Genomic DNA, 18,868 nt, shown 5'->3' on the forward strand with positions numbered 1-18,868 from the left:
GAACGCCTCTTGAAAACTTTTAACGCTGCTGGTTGGGGTTGTCATTACTTCAGCAAGAACAAGTTCCCATTTTGGTTTCCAAATAAACCCAGACGGCGCAGCAAACGGGTACGGTCCTATTTCAGTTATTAAATAATCATAATTTCCGTTAGTTTGATGCTGCAGCACAAGAGAAGAATAACCTGGCAACGTTGCCAGCTGTATTGGCGTTTGTTCTGCAGCTGCAGCATGAGATGATGTTGGTGTTTGTAATGGTGTTGATGTTGATACTTGCACAGGTGTTAAGACGTTAGGGAATAATGCAGGTGTTGATGATGGTTCTGCCAACGTGTCTTGTGAATCTGGTTCCCTAAGGAGAACATTTACAATAAAGAACTCCGATACATTACAGTAACAAAAAGATGAAAATGGACATACCCATTCACCAGTTTGCCCCAGTCCAAAGGTTCTCCAGACTGCTTCCAGACTTCGTATTTTCGCAGAAGACTCGGGTCTAAACGATCCTTTGGGTATTTTTCGGGATCGACAGGATAAACACCTAAGTGTATAACAATCAAAATACAGTATTGAAGAAATGGAAGTTTTTTTTAAAGGCGAGATCTAAACCAGAGATTAAAGTAATGAAATTTGAAATATTGTAACCTGTTGTCGCAAAACCACTGATGGCATCAAATTTTATTTTGCATTCGGTTGAGTAAGAACTCTCGATATAACGAACTAAATTCTGCCCTTCTCCTTAAAAACTCTTACAAAACCCTTCGATACTCGCCATTTTACGAGCCTCTTTGCCCTTTCCTTTAGGTTCGTGATATCGGGACAGAATGTAATACCATTGCATACCGTTTTCGGATTTCCCGTAGTATGTATTTGGAAGGGCTTTATCTCCGAACCAAGATTGTTGCATGTTTTTGCCTTTGAATACAATCATTGGATCCAGGACGACTCCTGAAGCACTACACACTGCGAGTACAGTGATATTTTTGCGACCGGCTCCGAAGCGAAGTTTTGTAGCTCGTTGATTCTAGAATTAATATATACAATTAATTATTTTTAAACAATAAAAAGTCGGAATTTGTTTTAAAAGAAGAGTCTATTATGTACTTTAACCGATACTACTTTTCCTTGTGATGGATCAGTAGGGAAACCGGACTCGTCGCAGTTCCAAATACGGCTAGCATCGAGATCTGGATGTGTTCTTAATATCTAATACGGAAAGGTAAGTAAGTATATAATACTGGAAACCCAAGGAGACGGCTTATATACAACGAAATTTCAAACCTGAAGCAATGTTAATAGGTTATGCGGCAGACGGTATATACCTCTTCAAGTTGACTGTAAAGGTCATAAATGGTGAAGGGGTTGGACGTGTTTGCCTTCCTTGCGCTGCCATTCATTTCCGCTTTTTCGTGGCTTAGGCTATTTTCCTTCATGAAGCTCTTCATCCAAACTAACCCTGGCCGTCTATCCTTGAACTGCGGACATTTTATATCGTTAGCAACAATGTAATCATGGACAACATCCTAAATACAACATTAGGTTGTTATTTATTTGGCAAAGCAAGATTTGTATAAGCAACCTCAATAACGTTGCACTCACAATTACTTCGTGTAATGCGGGACTAAACCCTAAGTTGCAAATCACGGCGATGCACTCAGCTAATTGAGATTCTGTCTCCGTGTTGAAAACGCACCTACAAAATTTACGTCATGCTTTTCATTATTATCTTGTATTCCAAGACAATTAGCACTGCAAAAAGACATTGGTTGTACCTTCGACCACCTTTGCCCAAATCTTCGTTTGCTTTTTGTTTTCGTAAACGAAAGCAAAGCGTCGATTCCTCAAGGCCATATTGGGCAGCAACAGCACGTATTGATTTTCCTGGAACAGAATCTAACTCGTGAAGAGCCTCTTCAATGTCTTGTTCTGTCCAAGTATTACGGACCTTAACTTTTACTTTCTTAAATTTTAGTGCTCCTTTGTTTACTTTTCCCATGACGTTTTTTTACCTTAAAATAATTAAAGTTGTAGGAAATATACGTAATCTAAAAATTCCGCGCTAATCGTTCCGCACGCTATAAATACGCTCCGTTTAGAGATAATTTATTGGGCTAAATTGTTCTGAGTGGCCTGGGGTCGGTCCTGTTATTTAACACATTTACTTAAACAATAGCGAGTTCGTAGAGGGCATGATCGAAAAGTTACGCACCATAACAAGAAACTCAATATGGCGGATGGATCCCGCATGAATACGATGGCACTGAAGGGTCAAATTTCTATTCAATATTTCGGAACTCCTATTCAATATTTCGGAACTCCTATTCAATATTTCGGAACTCCTATTCAATATTTTGGAACTCCTATTCAATATTTCGGAACTCCTATTCAATATTTCGGAACTCCTATTCAATATTTTGAAAGTTTTATTCAAAAAAATGTGAAACTTCTATGCATCCAAAAAAATTGAAACTTCTATTCAAAAAATTTGAAACTTTTATTCAAAAAAAAATTGAAACTTCTATTCAAAAAATTGAAACTTCTATTCAAAAAATTTGAAACTTTTATTCAAAAAACATAATAATAAATAATCAAATCTAACTAATATTTCTCTGTTAGAGAGCCAAATAGATGGACCTTGTTGGTCAAGCATCACGGGTCACCAGATGCTAGAAAATGGATGTACTCGTAGACTACCATAAACGTGGACTGTCATATAATGAGATCATCGAGATGCTTAAAATTCATCACAGTATCAACATCAGCTTATCAACGCTAAAAAGACGCTTGAGAAGTCACGGTATAAAGCGAAGAGCTATTGTCGGTGTCCGCAGTTCTGAAAGAGAAATCGAAGAAGCTGTACAAAAAGAATTAAATGGGAGTGGATCAAATATCGGGTATCGAAGATTGCGAGCATCTCTTTTCTCAAATTTCATAATTTGTCGACATGAAGACGTTAGAAAAATCGTGAAGAAATTAGACCCTGTTGGCGTAGATCTTCGGAGAAAGAGAAGACTCCATCGTAGGAAATATATCTCTAAGGGACCAAACCATGCGTGGCATATAGATGGCCACGACAAACTGAAGCCTTTTGGGTTTTCAATTCATGGCTGCATAGACGGCTTTTCAAGGAGATTAATTTGGCTGGAGGTGGGGGCGTCAAACAAGTCACCGGAAATTATTGCAAATTTTTATCTTAACGCAGTGAGGGAAGCTAAAGGCGTTCCAAATTTAGTCAAGGCAGATGATGGAACAGAGCACTCGGTAATCGAGCCAATTCATATTTACCTTCGCTCCTTGAACAACCATTCAGGGCTGCACTCTTTTAGCATAATTTCTTCCACTGAAAATCAAAGAATTGAGTCGTTTTGGTCCACTTTACAACGAGATCGAGTGGGATGGTGGAAACGTTTTTTCCAAGATTTAGTGGACCTAGGAATGTTCACAAATTCTGATCCGGTGTTAGTAGAATGCATACGATTTTGCTTTATGGGTTTGTTGCGAAAAGATTTAGCAAGCGTGAAGGACGACTGGAATGTACACATTATCTCTAAAAGCAGAAATAATGGGCCAAGAGGGCGACCAGACGTAATGTACCAGCTACCACATTTATATGAAGTAGAAGATTGTCTTATCCCTGTCGATACCGAAGAAATTGACCAATTTTATCCATGTGTCATTGGGAGCATTTTGAATGATGTATCGGCGGAGTTTAGTGAGTTTGCCGAAACAATTATGCAATCAATTGTTAGGTCAGAAAGCAGATATAATAAAATAGCACTTTTGAATAAAACATATGTTTCCAGAACATATTTTAACAGAATAATACTTTTCACAAAAAACTACTGAAAATGATAAACATAATAAAAAAAGATGCGTATTGCCAATATAAAATGTAAAAGCAATAAAAAAAACCCTGAAAAATATACATAAAATGTCAACACAATTAGTCAAAGCGTCTTTTTACGACCACTACCACAATCAGATTACATAATATCCATTTCCCATTCAGAGAGATTTAAAATGTTTCTAAATTCTTCACGTAATTCACAGTAGTTATTATATGTGGAAGGCAATTCCAAGCAAGGTGAACAAGTGTGAGCAATAGGTCTACGTTCAAAATTATTTTCTGGTTGAATAAAGCTGAGTTCAATGTATTCAACTGTTAAAAGGTCGGAACCAGTTAAAAATTTTAAAAGCTTTTTCGTTTGTGCCGGATCTAGTCCTCGGATATATCTTTTGAGGTAATTGAAAGCGTCAGTTTCTGCACTATTTGTTGGTAACACATTCGTAAACAAATTGATAATTTTTTTGGACGATGGTTCCATGTCCTTGTAAAACTGTGAGATCGCTTGTGACGATGAAAATATTGACATTTCTTTCATGTTTTTAAAAGCATTTTGCCAACTAGATGCCATTAAGTGTGGTTTTTGCACAAGTTCTTGTCGTGCTATTTCAATTATAACAATTTTAACATTCTCTTGTTTGACCAATGTTCGACAACTGAACTGCTCCATAAATTCCAAAAATTCATCAGATTTAATAGCAATGTTATCACCATCAATTACAATGTTCATCAAGTTTCGTTCATCTTCAGATAGGTAGTTTGAAAAAGATTCCAAAAGGACTTCATTAGAGACTTCCCCAAATAAACAAAACTCAAGAAAGGCTTTGCTAATGAAGATTGGGAAATATTGGGTATCAACGTATCCCTTTAAGATTATTTTCCCAATTGCTTCCCATTCTGCCTTGTAAAGGTCATGTCTGACGTATGGCACTCTTTCCTTTTCTCCAATGAATAAGGAATCACTCACATCCCTCCAAAAGGAAGAGTAGACATCTCTGGATACACCACTCCCACAGCCTTTTTCCTTATTCCCACGAGGATCTATCCATCCAAACGTAACTAAGTCTTGTTGATGGATCTACAAAAAACAAAATAACAAACACATTGTGTACATGCTTTTATTATAATGCATACCCAATTATATACCAAAGACAGTCATTCACGATAATTAATTGCCATGTAAAATTTTTAAATCAATTTTTCTCTCTCGCAAAATAAAGAAAAAATGTTGGATACAAAATCACAACATTTCTTCCACTTAAATTACTTTACTGCTTAACAAACTGCATACTAATTTACTGCAGATTATGAGCACTGCAAGTTTGATCAATGAGAAATAGATTTTACTTAATTACTTACTTACTTTCACTGACAACCCATACTAAATATATAAAATTAACATTGTCATTATAAATGTGGTTACTTACCTCTTTGTTCTTGAAAATTTCAATTAGATCAGATCGTAGCGTCAAACGATGAATATCAAAATGATAGCACTTTTTTTCAAATGTTGTGTTGATTGCTGCATCATTGAGGGGATTCTCTTCAGAAGTGTTATTGTTTTCCAAATTTCTCACTCTAATTTCTCTCAACATCTGAAGCGATGGAGCAGTGTACTGCTCTTCTTCTAACACAGGACTTAAAGGTGTGAAAAATTCAGAATAAAAAAGATCTTGAGATTTGGTTGTGTCTGCTGCGTTAGAAGCATTGAACTCTGAATTCTGTAAACAAATCAGACATTCTGTTCCAGTGTATGTACACGCACACGTTGAACATATTCGTCTTTTAGATGCCTCCCCTGATGCCACACTTTCATTTGGCTTAACATTAAATGATGTTTCATGACATATATGTGGCTCATTTTCGTGTGGATTTGTGAATTCATCATAATCCATGAATTTAGTTGACAATATAAAAACACATTTACTGAGGAATAAACCTTTTTTATCCAAATATGTCCAAATATCAAGGTCCTCTAACAATTCTTCACCATCAGGGCCACACAAAGCTAGATAACATTCTGATTCGTGCTCTGAAAAGCTATTTCTTCCATCCTTATCAAAGTATAGCTTGACTGCATCAGCCTTTAATGCTTCAACTGTTTTAGGTTGTCCTTCCTCAACCTTCAAGAACCTGTAGCCTCCACCATCTCCTGACTTAACAATCTGGAACTGTTCCTTAAATGCATCATATCTTGACCATTTTAGTTGAAACTTTTTTGTTTTTACCTTCTTTTTTGATGAGTTACTAACACTACCACTGCTCCTGATTTTCGACAGGAGATTGTTCAATCGACCTTCAGTTTTCTTTTTTGGTTGTAATGTCACCGCTGCGGTTTTTGATGTTGACGGTTCCATAGCTTTTTTTAACTCCTCTTGCACAATACTCTTTATAACGTTGTCCATCATCAATGCAACCAATATGAACTAATTCTGCCTCATGTGATCTGTCTGGACTTTTGCACGGTGCCGAAGTTTTTCGAAAGTAGTTGAATAGAAGTTCCGCATCTTGAATAGAAGTTTTCCGAAAGTGCTTGAATAGAAAGTTCCGATTCTTAAATAGAAGTTCCGAAATTGTTTGAATAGGAGTTTTCGGCTCATGAATAAAATCCCGATAAGGTTGGTCAGAAGTTCTAAAAATGTGAATAGATGTTTTGAAAAGATGAATAAAAGTTCCGAAAAGTTGAATAGAAGTTCCAAAATGTCGATAGAAATTTGACCCTTCAGTGCCATCGTACATGAACTTTGTGCACTGATTTTCTGCTGTTTTAACCGTTATTTTCTTTGAAATCCCTGGGAAAAAGGTGACAACACTTATATATTTTCAAAACGTGTATAATACAACATGTGAAAAGCGTCCCAGCGAGGGAAAAACGCGATTTTATAAGTGCGGAAAAGTTACAAGTGCGGAATGATTACCTCATCCGACTACTTGCATGCTCAAAAATTAGTTTTTAGAGGGTTATGCAGCAAGAAAGTTTTCTCCTGCTGGTTCAAAAAGATATACAGAAGATGCTTGTGTTGTTTTGAAAGTTATGTTTATGCAGCAAGTTATTCTCCTCCCACTTAAAATAATGTAAAAAAAGCTTCAAGTGTTTTTTAAATGTTTTTACCGCAGTCTTAAAAGAAAATCTAGCTAAATAAATCTAAGTGCAAATTTTTTTTAAGGAATATAGTTGTTTAGAGACTAATATTTCAAGTCTTTCGCAGCATTAAAGTTAATTAAAAATCATAACGAAGAAGGGTCTATTCTGCCTTGTTTTTATATCACATAAGTTAAATCGAAAGATTATACATTTTAACTAGCGTAATATAAATCGTTGCATTTATAGACAAAAGATATAGCATTTCTTTTGTGTGCAGAACAATAACAGTCGCATAAGCGTTTACAAAATCGGAGATACTTTAACAAATAAATTCATGTGTGAATAAAAGATGTTCGTGTGCTAAAACAATAAGAGACATGAAGGGTAATTGACTTTTTAAACATTTTTTGTGTTAATCCCTTAGCAGCTGCGATAATTATAAAATAATAAGCCACACGAAAATTGTTAAAGTTCTGACGCTACCGAAAGCTTGTGTAAAGGTGATAACTATCGTGCACATGTAACATTACATTCAGGCGGTAATGTAAACTATATATAGTCTGTGAAACTTTTTTGCACTTAAATATTAATTTTCTTATGAGACTGCGCAAAAACATTAAAAGAACACTTATAACTTTATTATTAAAATAAATTTTGTGTTTTATTGTTTTAAATGGGAAAATAATAACTGGCTGTATAAATTTCGAAACAGCCTATGTAATATATACCTGCTGTATATCTTTCAAAACAACGCAGGTATTTCTGAATAATTTTCGAAACAGCACAAGAATAATTCTTGATGTAGAGCTTTCAAAACAACACAAATACTTGCTGCATAACTTTTGAAAACAAGTTTTTTAACATGCAAGCGTTTTTATCTTTTAACCTTAAGTACTAGTTACATTTTTTTAGTGAGACAAATTATTATTATTTTTCCTTCGCAACTAAAAAATATAAACTGCGTGCGTTATGCAAAAATGCATAGAAAAATATTCTTGTCGTAACCCCTCCTCTGTTCTTGTTTTTTTATTTTTTTGTTGTTCCGACCATTTATACATTCTCGATAAAATTATTTTTATTTCGCTGACCGGCAGACCGTAAACTACTATCTACTTCGCCCGTAGAACAAGTAATTAAGTTGGAGTCACCTTATTTCTAAAATCCAATTTCTAATAAAAATACAAGATACAAAAGAATTTTTGAATGTAAAAAAACAAAAACAAAGACACAAGATTAGCTATACACATCTTTTGTTTAATATTTTTAATGTTATTCACAATCCATCGTGACAATCACAATTAATAGTGACGATCGCGATAGCATCGTTATTTTTTATACATTGCAACTACCGTGAAGCTCTTCGTTAACATTTTTTCTATCGTGATGGTCACGATAGGATCGCGGATCGTTCGTGTTGTGCATGATACCCGCTCACGATGGTAGGTGTCCTGATTCCAGTACTGTATCTCCATCTTCCATATCTATAATATTATTTCTCACACAATATCATCTGTACAGAAATGAAGCCTGCATTCCCAGCAAAGCAGTCTCAGAAAACATTCTGTTACCACCTTACTCTTTGCTGTTAGATGATAATTTAACAAAAATAACATCTAATGAAAATCTTAAGATTTTTGTGCTACATAAATTTAAAATATCTCACAGTAAGAAATGTGGTGGTATATTGCTATTGCTAGCAGGGTGTTAACTTGAAATATAACACTTACAGTTAGTTTGATCCTTTCCAACTAGATTGATACTTTGGTGATACTTCTGTTGATATAAACTCAGCGTCCCATGCAGCTGTATTAGATAACTATTAATGAGAAGATACAACTATCAATCTCCCCTCTTTCTTTATTTGTGTCAACTCCATTGGCTGGTCATCTTCTTCATCATCTGCAATTATTCACTTGCAGCATAAACTTGATATAAACCATGGTCGAAGGAGAAATGTAACATTCTGGATCGAACCAATGAAATACTTTCTAGAACTGGACGTTTATCTATGTACAGTGGGGTCAGCAACATAATTATCTCCTAATCTTTGTGAACAAAATAAAAATAAAAAACAGAAATCCAAAATGTTTGTCTATATACAGTAGGGTCAAAAGCACATCCCCTTCAAACTGGAATGGTGTGTGGAAGCTGGCCATTCTCAATAGCTTGTTTCAGTAGCTTCCAAGATGCTCCACGTTTGGTGAGTGCATCACTGATTTGCATTGAACCTTCTATCCATGTGACTTTAATGTCACCTTCTTCAACCATTTCTCTCAAGGCACAGATTTCTAGTCTCAGACGTTTGTCTGATGGTTGCTTTGTTGAACCAAGTGCTTCGTATAATGAGCGACTGTTGGTTACAGCATAGACTTAAAGCTGTTGATGTTCTAATAACAGATTACTGACCATGTTAGAAACGAAGAATGCCAATTCGCACCCGTCACACATTGCTAATGTTTCAGCAGCCAATGCTGACCTTACAACACGTTTGAGTCGAGTAGAATTCCACGCTAGTGTGCAACATTGCTGGAACTTATCACATAGAAGAACTATCTGGCCACCTTGACTTCCAGCATTTGGTAAACTATTGAAGCTGCCATCTGCATAGACTTGGATGTGAATTGAATTAAAATCAAGGCAGGGAAATGTCATGAATGATGGATTATTTTGGACTTTAGTGATGACTTTGTTAGCATCAATGACATCTGTGAATGTAGCTTCTTTGATTCTCCCAGACAAGTAGGAGACTTCAAAACTGATTTCAGGTTTGGACATGCATGATAGCCAGTTCAATTGACCAATGATGGATCTCAGTTCTCCTCTAACATTTTCATTAACAGGTGTATGTTTGTCCATTTTTGGTGGTAGCTCGATCTTTTTAATTGAGGATGCAAAATTGTTTTGAGAGAGCGTTATAGAAAAGTCTTTATGTTGTTTCAGTTCAATTCCCAAATATTTAAATGCTGTGTGATGTTCAGTACTAAACTTCAATACTTGTCCCAATGGCTGGATAACCTGTATACGAAAGTGCCACTCCACATAATGTCATCTACATGAGAAACAAGGATTCCATGCAACGCATCACCAACACGCAATAGAACAATCCATTGGTAAATGGACTAGGGGTAACACCTAATTTGATCAATTCTTGTCGGAGTCGCAGGTAAAACGGCGAGGAGCATCTGCAAGACCATAAACACACTTCATGAGTTTCCATAATTTATCAGTATTGGCTTCTTTAGGTGGTTTTATGAATACTGTACGTTCTATGGCATACCCTTGAAGAAAGGCTGTTTTTATGTCTAGAGAATGGAGTGACCATCTCATTGACGCTGTGATGGAAAGACAAAGTCGAACACTCTCTCTTGAGCAGGTGGGACTATCTGTCCGATAGTCTTGGGATTCTTGAAAGCCTTTGGCAACTAGTCTGGCTTTTGTTGATGATTTGTTGTCAATAACTTTAGGAGTGATTACCCAACGTACATTCATAAAATTTTGACCTTCATCTATGACTTCTTCATAGACTTTCTGAGACTTCCACGACTGAAGCTCCCGTTGTTTGGCAAGTTCTATGTCAGTGTCAACTTGGGCAATGAGGATTTCTGATTGTAATACCTCTTGATCCTTATTGCTTTTGTTAGTATGATGCCATGTTGTTACGTCACTACTGAAATCAACTGATTGAAATTCACCTTCGGGTGACTTAACATTCCATGATACTTCCATTTTCCTGTCGATTTTCCTGATCTGCTATGTAGGGTTCCCTTTTTGCATCTATCGTCATTTTTGAGTTGATACTCCATGGTGTCGTTTTTACGCAAAGAATCTAGATTAGGACATTTCTGGTTGTCAGGTGATGCTTGTTGGACATCAAGAGATTGTTGTTGTTCAAAATCTGTGTCTAATGTTCTTGTGTTTGTTGCTGCTGAAGACATGTAGCGATGCGGTCTATGCGTGTTTCTGGATCTTGGAGCAGTTGCATGTGGTGTAGGAGGGGGTGTTGGTGCAATCGTTGGTGGAGTAATGGAAACATGATGAGGTTGTTCATCAGAATCACTGTCGTCTTCGAGTGCTTGACTCTGTTTTTCTGGAGTACTTGGTGAACCAGATGTGACAGCATCTTTTTCTGATGATATATGATTTGAATCATCTTGATCACAGATTGTAGAATCATTGTTTCGCACAGGGGAATTTCGAGCTGGTCGTATGCGGCAAGGGTGTACTCTGATGTAATAGCCACCATGTTTGAGCAATGTTTGCTGTCCATTTTTCCCTAAAACTGTAGCTGGTCCTCTCCATTTTGTTTCGTTGTTCCTCTTGTAGTAAACAATATCTCCAGTAAGAATAACAACATCACTGTAGGTACGAGTATTGCTTGAAAGGGCACAGCGAAGTTGTTCTGATCTTTCATGGTGCATAAAGGCCTCTCTAGCGGCATGTAGAGCATTTAAATTCTGGCAAAGTATATCACTCGTTGGTATATCTGCAGTCAATGCTGGCAATTCATTATTCATAGCACTAGGGAGGCGTGGATTGCCTCCAATTGCCAGTTGATATGGACTGAAACCATGGCAATTGGTAAGGGAATTCTTGGCATTGACACACCAAGATAAAGAGATATCGAAACCACAGTCGGTGTCTTCCAGAACTTTGTCCAGCATGGCGGATATAATTTGGTTGTGACGCTCAACAAGGCCATTGGACCAAGGAGATTCAGCTCCAGTTGTTCTCACTTTGATGTTCATTTGTTCACACATTTCCAGAAAGGATTCATTGATAAATTCACCACCATTATCAAATAGGAACGAAAGACGTGTAGCATGGTCGATCATATGTAGCAGTATCTTTTGACGATAGAATTTCAGATCTATGGCAACAGTGTCTAGAAATTTGTTGGCTGATGGTAAACCAACAACAGGTCTGAGTGCAGCTCTGCCATACTGTTGACATGTTTGGCAATTTTTCGCAACAGCATGCAGCTCTTGCTCCAGCTCTTTATCATGTGCCCAGGGGTCGCCAGCAGATTTTACCAACTTGAGGAGTTTGTGAACTGGTGCATGCACAAACTGACGGTGTATCTTCAGTGCTTGGTTATGCTTTGATGTTGCTTCCTGAACAGATAAGACAATGTTTGGTTTGCATTTTGTATCAACCATGGACAAGAGTTGTGTTTGCCTGGTGAGTGGGAATGTATAGTGACCACTCTTCGTCACATTGAGGTTCACAACAGTGTTAAATACTGAGGCAGTATCACCTTTGAAGTCAATGGACATGTTTGCTTTTTTCATAGCTTCTTGAGAAAGGAGTAGTGGAATGTCTTTTTCAACAATGTCAGTGGAAATACCTATTTCACAGAGACCAAGAAAGGCAGGTATGGTGGCTGTCTGGGTAGATGTAACCTCATTTCCATCTCCAAAGAGATAAACGTTGGAAACGGGTGATGTTTTAACCTTTTTAATGTCAGTTTCGGAAAGGCTTTCGATGAAAGTGTTTTACCAACTACGGCAACAAACTGTTTTCGTAGCACCACTGTCAAGAACAGCAGCATTCCAAGATTCTGCCACCAGTCCAGGAAGATGTTTTGGGTGGTCATAATCACTTTGAAATAATATAATCTTATGATAAGTGTCATGTTCCTCAACTTTATATAGGCTCGGATCATCTTCTTGCTCCTGGAAGTAAACATATCTGTGATGAAGAGGTTGATTTCGTGGACGCATGGAACGCTGATTATTGTTTTGGTGTTTTTTATCGGGGCAATCTGCAGCCCAATGATAAATTGATTCGCAAATTCTGCAACGACTGACTTGCCCAGTGCGTGATGGTGGATTTTTGGAACTTGCCACAGAAGAGTATCTTTTCATCGGTTGTTGGTTGGTTTGTGTTCGTCTGTGAGGACAGCGTTGATAATCTTCATTACTATGTCTGCCAGCAAAGTATGTTGAATAACATTCGTCATTGTCAATGTTTTCATAAGTGACTTCATTAATTTCATGGACTTGTAATGAATTAGAAGCTTGTGATAAGCTTTCTTTATCTGGAAAAATTTTCTTAAGTTGGGCTTTCATGTTGGTCAATGTAAGCTCTGTAACGGTACCTTTGGCCAACTTTTCATCTTGCTTTGAGAGATTTGCTAATTTTAAGAGCTTGTAAGCAAGGAGATCTTCGGATATAGTGGTACCATGGCTCTGCAGTTTGAAATACAACTTTTCAAACTGGTGAATGTGTTCTTAAATGGAAGTTTCAGATGTCCGCTTGTAAGTGTCAAACTTATCCAGAGCTTCGAACTTTTCTAATGTTGTGTCTTTCAAATAAAGTTTATCTAACTTTTCTAAAACCTTTTCCAATCCATCATCGCTATTAATGATTTCTAATTCAAGTTCAAGTACGGCTTCTTCAGCCGACCCATCTAAAGTCAATAATATGGCTGCTCCATGCTTCTTTTTCTCGAGTGTGGTGAATGAGGACCAGATATTCACTTTCTTTTTCCAATCAGTGTATAATGAACTTGTAGACAGCAAGGGAGGATTTTTGTTTGACGACATTTTGCATCCAAAAACCGTGTAACATCCAGAGTCGGGGATCTTGTTCTAGCTGCTACCACTGTTAAATTGAAATATAACACTTACAGTTAGTTTGATCCTGTCCAACTAGGTTGATACTTTGGGTGATACTTCTGTTGATATAAACTCAGCGTCCCATGCAGCTGTATTAGTTAGATAACTATTTATGAGAAGATACAACTATCACAGGGGACATAAATCCTAACCCGGGACCTCAATCACAACGTAATGCCAACACATGCCCTGCCTGTTTCAGAACGGTAGCAAAAAACCACAGAGCAGTTGAATGTGACCAATGTAAAAAATGGTTACATATTAAGTGTGACAATATATCTGTAAAATCGTACAATTCCATGTTGACTGCATCTGATGACGACACTTTAAACTTCTTTTGAGGATGGCTATTTTGATAACTCATTTCCAAACGATGACGTAGAACCAGATATATCTTCCTTTGAACCAAACTTTGATTTTGACCTTGGTTCAACTAAAAAAAAAAGTTTCAAAATGGGTCATTTGAATGTGAATGGGTTAAGAAGCAAGCTTGATTACATAAAAGTCTTCCTTCATGAACATAAACTTGACATTCTAGCTCTAAATGAGACTAAAATTGACAGCCATGTCACCAATGCAGATATTACCATCCCTGGTTACAATATTTTTCATTGTGACTGGAACAAACATGGTGGTGGAGTCTTAATTTATGCTATTGATACATTACCCACTAAAAAGCTTAGCCATTTGAGTAAATATAATATTGAGAGTATATGGATTGAGGTCAAACTAAAAAAGTCCTCCCCAATATTTTTATCTTCTATATATAGACCACCTGCAAAGGGAAAAGATCTTGTCATGGTGGAACGACTGTCTCGATATATCAAGGACTGCTTAAAAAACCTTCCAAATATCCAGAAGTTTTCATCTTAGGTGATTTAAACTGTAATTTTAATAAACCTAATAACTTGACCAGAATTCTAAAAGATTGTCTCGTCTCCTGTAACTTGAAGCAGTTTATTGATAAGGATACTCGCACAACTATTTCTTCATCTACTTTAATTGATCTCTTTATTTCCAACAGTGAGCATATGTCACTCCTCTGTCATTGATATGGGTCTGAGTGACCACTCTTTTATATATGCCATTCGTGAATGGAAAAGGGTTAAAATTTCTGCAAAAGTTATTAAATCAAGATCTTTTAAGAACTTTAACGAAGAAAACTTTTTGTATGACTTGCATTCTATAAACTGGGATGAAATTTTAAATAAAGACAATCTTGACACAGCTTGTAATATCTTTAATAAATTTGTTACTAATATAATTGATCAACATGCTCCTATTAAATCTAGCCGTGTCAAAGGAAATTGCCCTCAATGGCTAAATGATGACCTTATTCATGCTATAAAAGAGAGGGATTTCTTAAAGAAAAAAGCCTCAAAAACTAAATTAATTGCTGACTGGGACAAATTCAAATTCAAAAGAAATCAAGTCAATAAAATGAAAGAAAGGTTGAAAGGTCATCATTATGGCAATAAAATAAATGAGGATGCATCGGATCCTAAACGCCTATGGAAAACTCTTAAGGAACTTGTTCCTGATAAAGAGAACAAGAATGTTCCATCTTCTATCTCTAAGAACGGCATGGAAATAAATGACCCTAAAGGTATTTCGAACTCTTTCAACTCCTTTGCTACCATCGGTAGTACCCTTGCTCAAAAATTTACTTCTGACAAGTCTGATGTCAACATAGAATGTAATGATAAAAACTTTATATTTAAGGAAGTGGATGAAAATACCGTTACCAAAATAATAACTGGTCTATGGTGGCCCATTGATATCAACGTAAAAAAAGCAATAAAATGAATAAATGTTGAAAAAAATCGTTCTTAAAAGTTCTTTTTTTCTTTAATTATTATTTTAATTTTATTATTTTTTTAATTATTATTTATTTAAAGAAAAAAAATATATAAAGTAAAAACAAAATTGTTGTATTGTTTCTCTTTCTTTTCTTTTTCTTTAAAATGAAAACCGTCGACGTGGCCCATGAGTATCAAAATCAAGATCACCGGGAAGTTCCCCTTCACACCGCTGGTCTGCTTTATACGCGTAACTTATGCAGGGCTTGTTTAAATGAGACAACATGGCTGATTGGCGCAAAGATATTTCTTTGCATGAGGAACTGAAATGTTACGTGGAACAGAATATGAAACGGTCAGAAATAGTTGACTTTGTTCGAAAGAAGTATCCACAATACTGCTGGAGTGTTCCAACCTTAGCCAGGCGATTGAAATTTTTTCAAATAAAGTATGTCGACAATGCAACGCCTTTATCAACTGTTAAGGAAGCCGTTCAGTGTGAGTTGCAAGGTCCTGGCAAATTACTAGGATATCGCGCCATGAATCATAAACTCAGAACGGAACACCATATTTGTGTACCTAGGAATCTTGTAGCAGATGTGTTATTCGATTTAGATCCTGATGGAATGGGGTCTAGAAATGTGAAAAAAAAAAAAAAACCTCTCAAAAGACCGTTTATTTCTGATGGGCCAGGATGAACTTTTTCTCTTGATGGCCATGACAAAATGATGGGATATCAGAATTCCATATTTCCTCTCGCCGTGTATGGTTGTCTAGACACGTTTTCCAGAAAAATAATTTTTCTTAAAGTATGGACGTCGAACTCTGACCCAAAATTGATTGGAAAATTCTACACTGAGTATCTTCTAGAAACAAAGAAATTGCCTGTATTTACGCATGGATCGTGGAAGCGAGACTCGAGTGATGGCAACGATACATGCATACTTAGTTGACAAATTCTGTGATCTGGAGGACAGCACTAAGTGTATTGAGTATGGGAAATCAACCTCTAACAAAATAGAAAGATGGTGGAAGGATTTGCATGAACGGTTCGAAAAATACTTAAAGGAGCAGTGTATGGTCTACTATTATCCCATTTATATGACCCGAGTTGCACATTCGATAGTAAAATGCTATCCTATATTTTCATTCCTGTAGTTCAAAGAGAATGCGATACATTTTGTCGTATGTGGAACTCTCATCGCATAAGGCATCAATCAGGATTAGAATTACCAACTGGAATACCTAATCACATGTTTTCATTCCCAGAAAAATTAACGCTGAGGACAAACATATCAACATAACTGAGGAGTCTTTGGAGGAAGTAAGTGAATTGGCACATTTGGACAGTCTACCAAATCACTATCTCACTGAAGAAGAAGTTGAAACTTTTACTGATGTACTTCCTGATCCGCTAGGTTTAAAGTGTAATGAATTAGTCACAGCTTTTAAGTTTTTGAAATCACAGCTTTCAATATCGCAAGGTGGAACTGCTTAATTTTTAGTAACTGGACACATATATCAAATTATATCATTCTTTGTAACATAATATATAACAAAATAACATACAAAAAGCTAATCCACTTCAGACTGGACTATTTGAACAAATTTGAAAATATAATAGGAACATAACGATGCAGTGCCTTTTTTAAAAAATATATTCAACGAAAAGCACTTTAAAGAACAAAATGTCTCCCTACAACAAAAACATGCCACAATATATTGTATTGTATTTTTATAACAAAATAAGAACAAAAATGTCCACCTAATAGCATATGTAGTTTTAAAATGTTCAGTCTTTGTCCTCCTCTGATTCCATTTCTATTTCTGTTAACGACAGAAGTTTGCAATACAGGTTGCATTTGTGCTGGCTAAAGAAATTATCAATCGCCATTTCATTCAAATTACCAGAGCAAAAATATCTTTCATTATCCATTTCTAGGTCATTAGACGTAGCAATCTCAGGATCATATAGTGTATAATCACTCCCTTGTAAATCAACTAGAAGTAGCCTCTTGATATGAGAAGTGACCACACATTCAGCCTTAGCATACAAATCCTTTTCAAGGGGTACTTTATTTTGTACTGGCACCCCATCATTATTTATATACTTTTTAAAGTTCCCAGGCACAAAGGGTTCAACTGTTACAGGTTCATTCGCAAGATTTGCAAAATAAACATTATTGTAAATAAAAATTATTCAAAACTCGCCAAAGATTTTGTCCGCTTTTTCAAACGGTTTGTTATTGCTTGAGCAGCCATGTGCATCTGGATCTGTTTTCGGGTGTGTTCCTCTAAACTCATACCATATGAGTGTGCTACATTTTTCCAGGTTGAAGATTTAAATTTTTTAATAACATACTGTTTATTCACTTAATTTTCCATTGTATAAGCCTTAAATGCATAACGAAATGCTCCTTCTGCAAAATGTTCCTTTTCGACATGGAAAAGTTTACTATCGCTCTTAAACCATTTTTTCTCGTTTATTTCAAATGATTCCAACACTATATCCGTTGTGTATTCCTCTTTTGGTTTAACAAGTTTCCCAGCTTTAATTACATCAGCTATGGATACTGACTTTGGAAACACACTCTTATTAATGCTTGAACATACAATTCTCTTCCTTCGTTTGATGGAACTTGTTGAGTCTGAATACGCATTCCTCGATTTATTATAAATAGAAGACAAGTTCCTTTTGTGTAGGTCAGAACATTTTTGGCTGTTGATATAATCTGTCAAAACTTTTGCTGTTGCTAAAAATCGAACAAGCAAAACTTTTTTGCCTATTATCTGATCATCCTCAAATCATGATGGTCCTCTCTCACTATACAAGACATCGCACGATCCTTCAGGTTCGCCATAATACTTCTCGCATGCTCTTTTGACATTGTCCAGAGATAAACTTGAATATTCTGAAAAGTCTACAAAGTCCCTAGCTCTTTCTGGTTCGTATTTCTTCAACTTACCAGTTGCCACTGGATTCATTTTTTGAACCATGATGGAATGTACCTTCTTCCCCTTCTTATCCTTGTCTTCACTTCTATTCCTTTTTTCACTAATTTTTTTCTGGAAGTTCTTAAATTTTTCATTCCTCGCATTTGCTTCCGCCATGTTTTTCACCTTATTGAATAAATAAACACAACGAAAGAGCGTGCTTAGTTGCACGGTGAATAAAACCATGACCAATTGCAGGGCTTGTGACACTTATAGCACTGGGCCACACCATGTATTTTTGTTTTTTTTTAAAAAGAATCTTTTCTTATATAAGATTTTTTTTCTTAATAAATTGTTTATCATTATAAAACATTTTTTTTATTCTAATTATTTGAATTTTTAATATTACTTTTTATTGATTTAATTTTTTATCTTTTTTTCTTTTTTTTCTTTTTAGTTTGACATATCCATCATATTTTTTACGTTGATACCGATGGGCCACCATACTGGTCTAAAAAACAATAAGGCCACAGGTACAGATAAGATAGGAGTGAGAGTGTTGAAAGCTGGCCTCCAAGTTTTTTCACCTGTT

The 18,868-nt window shown here is 36.1% G+C and overlaps 1 protein-coding gene across 1 annotated transcript; it reads right to left on the reverse strand.

The window, feature by feature from the left end:
- Nucleotides 1-3,775: 3,775 nt before the first annotated feature.
- LOC130636152 (uncharacterized) lies at nucleotides 3,776-6,532 on the reverse strand. Its single transcript, XM_057445781.1, has 2 exons — nucleotides 5,269-6,532; nucleotides 3,776-4,919 (listed from the first exon to the last, which is right to left on the reverse strand). Exons 1-2 carry the CDS (start codon nucleotides 6,247-6,249, stop codon nucleotides 3,981-3,983), a joined length of 1,920 nt encoding a protein of 639 aa, XP_057301764.1. The 5' UTR covers nucleotides 6,250-6,532; the 3' UTR covers nucleotides 3,776-3,980.
- Nucleotides 6,533-18,868: the final 12,336 nt, after the last annotated feature.

Source organism: Hydractinia symbiolongicarpus, chromosome 3, assembly GCF_029227915.1.
Source record: "Hydractinia symbiolongicarpus strain clone_291-10 chromosome 3, HSymV2.1, whole genome shotgun sequence".
Classification (NCBI taxonomy): Eukaryota; Metazoa; Cnidaria; class Hydrozoa; order Anthoathecata; family Hydractiniidae; genus Hydractinia; species Hydractinia symbiolongicarpus.

Excerpts from the sequence above, each read along its gene's own strand:
- LOC130636152 (XM_057445781.1), bottom strand. The coding sequence starts at position 6,249 with ATGATGGACAACGTTATAAAGAGTATTGTGCAAGAGGAGTTAAAAAAA. Across the intron at positions 4,920-5,268 it reads AAATTTTCAAGAACAAAGAG|ATCCATCAACAAGACTTAGT; the intron begins GTAAGTAACCAC and ends TGTTTTTTGTAG.